At 45.1% G+C, this 7,514-nt stretch overlaps 1 protein-coding gene across 4 annotated transcripts in view; it reads left to right on the top strand.

Annotated features, from left to right (window-relative positions):
- Positions 1–52: 52 nt before the first annotated feature.
- Positions 53–7,514, top strand: part of RNF138 (ring finger protein 138) — a 32,297-nt gene continuing 24,835 nt past the window's right edge. The window contains exon 1 of one of the 4 annotated variants that reach the window (XM_006150564.3): positions 53–273. In XM_006150564.3, the coding sequence (XP_006150626.1) occupies positions 164–273 (110 nt within the window). In that variant the 5' untranslated portion in view covers positions 53–163. Of the gene's footprint in view, positions 274–590; positions 826–7,514 lie in introns of those variants that run through there. The other 3 variants (XM_006150566.3, XM_006150563.3, XM_006150565.2) reach the window with 3 other exon arrangements.

The following is a 7,514-nucleotide window of genomic DNA, read 5'->3' as shown; positions in this document are numbered from 1 at the left end:
TTCTCCGCGTTCGGCCCCCCCCCGCGCCCCGCCCCCTGCTGGCTGGAGCCGCTTCCTGACGCGATTCCCCTCCCCCTTGGGTTCGCGCAGGGAGTCGGGCCCCGGGCCGCTGCCGCCGCCACCTCGGCCGCTGCCGCCATCACCTTGTTCCACCACCCGCGCCATGGCCGAGGAGCTCTCCGCGGCCACGTCGTACACCGAAGATGATTTCTACTGCCCGGTCTGTCAGGAGGTGCTCAAGACGCCCGTGCGGACCGCGGCCTGTCAGCACGTGTGAGTAGACGCCCCCTCCCCGCGCGGAGCCGGGTGGTCGTTTAGGCCCCGCATCCGGCCCAGTGTCCCCCGCTGCGGCCTGGCGGAGCCCCGGGCTGCCCTCGCGAAGCTGGGGGCCGGCTCTCCTCGCGGCCCCCTCCGCCCGAGCTCCCCGCACCGGGTGCTCCTGTTTTCGTGCCCCGAGGTAGTAGCCAGGCCCGCCCCTGGGGCGTCCTGAGGCCCTGGAGGCCCTGGCCTGTCGGCCAGGGTGGGAGGAATCGCAGGGAACGTGGAGCCTTTTTGTTTCCTAGCAACCCGCGTGAAGGCTGAGTGTCGAGTGTCACACCCGCCCAGGTGCCGCTCGGGCCCGCGCCCCGCTCCGGGACCAGCGCGCCCTCAAAGTTTTTCTCTTCCGTTCAGAACCTTGGTCATCGCTTCTCGACCCAAGAACCCTCAATGAACCCTGCCTCACAGACTGCCCTTGAAAAGTGTTTCATTTAAAATTAAGAGTACATTAGAATGGCCTGGAATGAGGTTTCTTCTCGCCCGTGTTAGAACTGACAGGATTTCCGGGTATTGAAGTGATAGTTTTCCTTTGTTTTACCTTCTGCTTATTACTTGGTTACGACTAGGGTGGAGATAAGGAAGATTTCTGTTACAGGGAATGGGTTAAAAATGAGGGAAAACATTAAAAGGATTCGGAGAGGTGCCCTGATGCTTTTCGATTTGGCATATTGTAGAAAGGGATCTTAATAGACTGTTAGAGTGTCAGGAAGGATCAGAAGGAGCCTTTCTTGAAAAGGTGTGTAGCACTTCCGGCAAACCTGGCTGGCTAACAGTCTCTGGGGAACTTTTTAAGCAAAACATACCAATTCCCAGGCTCCACAAAGGAATTTCGGGCAGGAGAGGCCAGGGCATCTCTAGTTTAAAGAAATAGACTTGGGCTTGAAAGTTCTGTGCACTTGTAGACAGATGAAATAATTGAACATGCTTCTAAATGTATGTAATTCCCCCCCCCTTTTTGAGGTGGGGGTTCTATAATTTTTGTGAAGAATGAGTTGAATTTTGGGTTCTTTAATCACAAAAGACATCACTACAGTTATTTCTTTGATACCTTTTCTCATTCTGTTCCTCTAGTGCATTGTTCTTCATTCCTTCCTGTTCTGTGCTGGTTGAGTGAGCCAAGAGTATATAGCTTTTAATGGTAAAAATTATGCCAGTTATGTTTCAGCTTTTTAAGGAGATGAATGACAGTTCGAAATTTCTTTATTGCTTGATACAACAGATGCAGATTGTTTGATAAGTATTTCAAGTTGTCTAAGGCACAGTATATACGTTTTTGCTTTCAATCTGTCAGTGTATTCATAATTTGATGCCTATCCCTTATTAAAGGAAATGTAAGTGCTAGGCTGGAGTGAAGAGAAAAAAAGGGAGGGAGGAAAGGCAAGGTGAGAGGAAGTCATAGTAGTTGCTACCTATCTATACCTGGTAGGTTCTTTTCTGGACAGAATCATTTCAGTTACCCTCTGGATCATTGACCTCATGGAATGCATTGTAATTTTTAGCTCTCCTCAAAATTCCATGCAGATTGCTCTTGTCCACTTCCTTTGTGGGACATTTTAAATCAAGGACTATAATTTGGTTTTACCGCAAGACTATGAGCAAGAATGGAGATGATTGTTCTTTTTTTTTTAAAGAAATATTTTATTGAACTTTATTATGATTAATTTCCAGTTTGATTAGAGAGAGACAGAGAGGGAGGGGAAGTGAGAAAGCAAGCCACCATGTCCAGGACTCACACTGTGATCGTTCATGTGGGAGTCCAGCACCTTTAACCACCATGTCACCTGCCAATTTGTAATTTGATCAGAGAGTAACAGAGAGAGAGAAAGAAAGTGAGAAAGCAGGTGTCCAGGTCCGGGATTCAAACTGGTGTTGACCATATGGGAGTCCAGCGCCCTCAACCCCCATTCCCCCTGCCAGCCCCAATATTTGTTTTTTTTTTTTAAAGAATTATTTATTCTTTTTTTTTTTTAATTCTTTTTCTTATTATTTTTTATTTGACTAGAGAGAGAAAGAGAGAGGAAGGGAAAGCGAGAAAGCAAGCTGCCAGGTCTGGGATTTGAACCATGGTCAACCATGTGGGAGTTCAGCACCTTTAACCACCACGCTACCTACCGGCCCCCAATGATTGTGTTTTAATTCAGGACTTTTCTTGAATCAACTCCTTGTCTTTAGAGGTGACCAGACTAGCCTTCCACTCTTATTTCCTCGACAGTGGCTAAACAGTGAATTAAAGAATAGGTAGAGGTAGGACCAGAAGATGGTGTAATGGTTATGTTTCTAGACTCCCATGTAGTCAACTGAGGTTTGAGCTCCAGACCCAGCAGCTTCAAACTCACACTGGGTGCTAGGGAGGGTGTCCAAATTTGAGAGGAGAATGGAAGAGAAGGTATTGCAGCGTGGCCATCCACCCTGGGAGGCGATTTCTTGCTTTCTGTCTCTCCGGCGAATGTACGCACCCCATAGCAACATTCTCTCTCAGAAAAGAAAAGAAAAGAAAAGAAAAGGGACCAGCAGATAGTGTAATGGTTACAGTCACTGGACTCCCACGTAGTCAACTGTGGTTCAAGTTCTGGACCTAGTGGCTTAAAACTCACACCAGGCACATGTGTGGACGTGCTCAAGATCCCGAGAGGAGAGTGGAGAAAAGGGGTTGTGTTATGGCCATCCCTCCTTGGGGGGATGACTTCTCATTTTGTCTGTTTCTTTCTTTGGCAAGTGCACATGCCCTATAGCAAAAAAACCTCTCTCGGGAACCAGCAGTTAGGTAATGGCTATGTCGCTGGACTCCCATGTAGTCGACCGCGGTACGTGTCCCGGACCTGGTGGCTTAAAACTCACACCAGGCGCGTGTGCGTGCGTGCCCAAGATCCCGAGAGGATAATAGAAGAGAGGGGATTGCAGCGTGACCATCCCCCCTGGGGGGTGATTTCTCGCTTTCTGTCTCTCTGTCTCTCTCTGTCTGTCTGGCGAGCGCACGCGCCCTATAGTGAAAACCTCTCCAAAAAAAAAAAAAAGAACCTCTCTCTCTAAATAAAAAAGAAAGAAAGAAAGAATAAGTAGAGGGGACCAGCAGGTGGCATAGTAATTAAGGTGCTGGACTCCCACATGACCAACCGCAATGGAATCCTGGACCTAGCAGCTTGTTTATTTTCTTTCTCTCTTTTTTTTTTTTCTTTCTGGTAAGCTTACTTGCCCTATGGCAAGTTAAAAAATAATGGTGGCGTGGTAGTTAAGGCAATGGACACTCCCACATGGCCAACCAAGGTTTGAGTCCTGGACTTGGTGGCTTGCTTTCTCACTTTCCCTCTCTCAGTCTCTCTCATCAAATAAAAAAAAAAAAATGAATGAATAAATAAAATTAAATAATTAAAAAAATAATAAGAAAAATTAATTCTTAAAAAAAGAATAGGCAGAGGAAGGAAACATTTTATTTGAAAGAGGTAGTAATGGTAGAATAGGAACTTCCATTGGCTAGAAGGCTTTGGTGAGGAAATAGAGAGAATTACTTATTTTTTAAAATTTGAAGCTTTTTCTTTATGTCATGGGTGTGTATGCATGCAAATGAGAGAGAGAAGGAGAGAGAGAAAGTACCCCTCTACCCTCCAGTGTGGCCTGGCCACTCCACAATTTTTTTTCTTCCATTTCTCCATCTCTTAGGATCTGAGGTACACGCATACATGACTAGAGTATTCTTCAAGCTGCTGAGATCAGGATTCAAAGTGAGGTTGGCCATGAAGATCTAGTCTTCTTTATACCGTTCTAACCCTGAGCTGTAATGCTGGCTTGATAATTATTTTTAAGTAATATAGTTTACTGTGTATGTCATTTGCCCATTTTCACAAAGGACAGACCTGTGCCCTTAAACAAATTTACAGTTAGTTACAAAGTCAGTTTTTGATTCATGGATAGAAAGAGACAAGGTTATAAGGGTTTTGGGTGAGTATGATCTGCTAGAAAATAAGACAGGAGTGCTGGCCAGAGAGACAGGGAAAGGGGTGGAGGGGACACCTCTCAATGGGAAGAAGTCTTGCCTACAATACCTTCTCCGTTTCTCCCTTCTGCTAGGATTTTGGTCAGGCACGCATGTACTTGTTTATTTATTTAAGAATTATGTATTTAGGGCTGGCAGGTGGTATGGTGATTAAGGCACTGGACACTCCCACATGGCTGACCACAGTTCAAGTCCCAGGCCTGTTAGCTTGCTTTTTCACTTTCCTTCTATGTGTTTGTCTTTCTCTGGTTGAATGAAAATGATTGAATGGATAAATAAAATGAAATCCGTAATTCTTATAAGAAAAAAGAATTCTGTATTTAATTCTATTTTTAATTTATCATTATTATTTATTTGACCAGAGAGGGAGAAAGAAAGTGAGAAAGCAAGCCACCAGGTCCAGGACTTGAACTGCTGTCCATCATGTGGGAGTCCAGCACCTCAATTACCACTCTACCTGCTGGCTCCATTTAGTATGTTTTTTAAGTCGCTGGGTCTAGGATTTGAACCATAGTTGACTATATGGGATCCAGCTCCCTTAACCACTAGTTTTTGGGGCCAACCTTCATTGTTATTAAAAACTTTTTCTGGACTAGCAGTTGGCATAGTGGCTATGTTGCTGGACTCCACATAGCCGACTGCAGTTCGAGTCCTGGACCCAGTGGCTTAAACTCACGCCAGGCACGTCTGCGTGGGTGCCCAAGCTCTTGAGAGGAGAATGGAGGAGAAGGAAATGCAGCATGGCCATCCCCCCCAAGGGGTGATTTCTCACTTTTTCTCTCTCTGTCTTTCTGGCAAGCGCATGTGCCCTATAGCAAAAACGCTTCAAAAAAAAAACCTCCAAAGAAACAAAAAAACATTTTTTCACTTTGTTTCTAATAGAGTGAGAATGAGAGAGAAAGGAGCATCCACCACAGAGTCTTGTCATGTCAAGATCCCCTTCCTCCAGCCTTCCAGCCCATTGGCTCTTGAACACTCGCAAGAGTGCCCAGCATGTTTCAGATTGACTGGGCATGGGATTCAAACAGCTGTCACCATTTGGAATCCATCTCTTTTTTTTTTTTTTTTTTAAGGTTTTTGCCATAGAACACAGGTGCTCATTGGAGAGAGACAGAGACAATGAGAGGGAAAGTAAGCGAGAAATCACTACCCAGGGGGGATGGCCACTCCGCAATCCCTTCTCCTCCATTCTCCTCTTGGGATCTTGGGCATGCACGCACAGGTGCCCAGCGTGAGTTTTAATCCACCGGGTCTGGGACGCGAACCACGGTCAACTATGTGGGAGTCCAGCGACGTAGCAATTACGCTAACTGCTGGTCCCGACCATTTGGAATCCATCTCCTCTTGTACAGTGATTTACCACTGTGCCAAGGAGCCAGGCCATTATTGTTATTTTGTGACAAAAGATTTGCCCATTGGCTATTCTAGTCAAAGAAGCGAGTTCGTTATTACTAGAATAATTTTACCAAAATATGCATTTAGGGACCAGCAGTTAGCGTAATGGCTATGTCGCTGGACTCCCATGTAGTCGACCGCAGTTTGTGTCCTGGACCCAGTGGCTTAAAACTCATGCCAGGCACGTGTGCGTCTGTGCCCGAGATCCCAAGAGGAGAATGGAGGAGAAGGGATTGTGGTGTGGCCATCCCCCCTGGGGGGTGATTTCTCGCTTTCTGTCTCTATGTCTCTCTCTGTCTGTCTGGCGAGCGCACGCGCCCTATAGCAAAAACCTCTCAAAAAAAAAACCTTAAAAAAAAATATAAATTTACTCCCTATTCGTTTCTTCAGACAGTAGTTGTTGAATGTATTTCCCATGCAAAGTGCTGTTTTCTTGGAGTCTGATAATGGGGAAGACCTATGAGTAAGTGTAATTGATAGGAAACATTTAGGTAGAGAATTTTTTTAGTTTTTTCGCCACCCCTGGGGTGAATGATCACCCTGCAGTCCCTTCTCTTTTTGGGCATGCATGCTCATATACCCATTGTGTTTCTCAAGGCACAGGGTCCATGCAATTGGCCTTGTGTGACCCAGCTACCTTAACCTCTATGCCACCTGCTGGCCTGGTAGAGAATTTATGTGAGCATTGACAATAGCCATCTGAACCAGTCTGTGAATACAGGGATGGGTTTTCTGGTTGAAGTCAATACTTTAGATCAGAATTTGTATTCCGAGTTTGTTGGGGAATACCTTGACTAGGTTTACGTCACGTGTAGAGACAGAGAGAAGGGGTATAGAGAATAATTCTTTGTCTAGACTACATAGATTGGCTGGAGCCAAAGAACATGTGTATATTAGAGATGGACTTTAGAGATATTGGCAGGAACTTACTGTGTAAGCCAATTTGAATGTTTTCTTGAAAAAACCTAGAGATCTTTTAAATAATTTTTTGCAGATGAGCAGCATGGTCACATTTAAATTTTAGGAAGTTTACTGGAGTACTAGGATTCAGTTTAGTAGTAGTGACACCAGTGAAGAGGTCATTTGTTGATGTGTCTAGGAGAGAAATGATTAGCACTGGCACTAGGGTTTTTGATAATGAGAAGAGATGCCTGACTTTTTTTTCTTCTTTTTAAGCCACCAGGTCTGGGACTCGAACTATGCAGTTGGATAGTTCACGTAGAATCCAGCTGCCTTAACCTCTAGGCCATCTACTGGCCCTCTCATAAACTCTTTCGAGACCCCCATTCCCTATTTGACTAGTCTAGGAAATATCTCTTATATACTGTTAGAAGTGAACTTCTATTGTAATGAAAATTACACGCAATAACAAGTTTGATTCCTTGTTATACTCTTTTTTTTGGGAGAAGTTTTTGCTATAGGGTGCGTGCACTCGCCAGAAAGACAGAGAGAGACAGAGACAGAAAGCAAGAAATCACCCCCCAGGGGGATGGCCACGCCGCAATTCCTTCTCCTCCATTCTCTCAGGATCTTGGGCACACACGCACACGCCCCTGGCGTGAGTTCAAGCCGCCGGGTCCGGGACTCTAACCTCGGTCGACTACATGGAGGTCCAGCAACATAGCCATTACACTAACTGCTGGTCCCAATTTCTTGTTATACTCTTAAAAATGAAAATCTTATTGTAGCATAGCTGTCCCCCAAGAGGTGATTTCTCATTTTCCTTAGTTTCTCTCCTTTGAGCATAGCACATTATAACAGAACCAAAAAAAAAATTTTTTTTTAAAGTGAAATCCTTTTTTTTTTTTGG

Source organism: Tupaia chinensis, unplaced genomic scaffold (assembly GCF_000334495.1).
Source record: "Tupaia chinensis unplaced genomic scaffold, TupChi_1.0 Scaffold000290_1, whole genome shotgun sequence".
NCBI lineage: Eukaryota > Metazoa > Chordata > Mammalia > Scandentia > Tupaiidae > Tupaia > Tupaia belangeri.
Note: the sequence above shows the minus strand (reverse complement) of the source record. Positions and strands in the feature narration are given on the sequence as shown.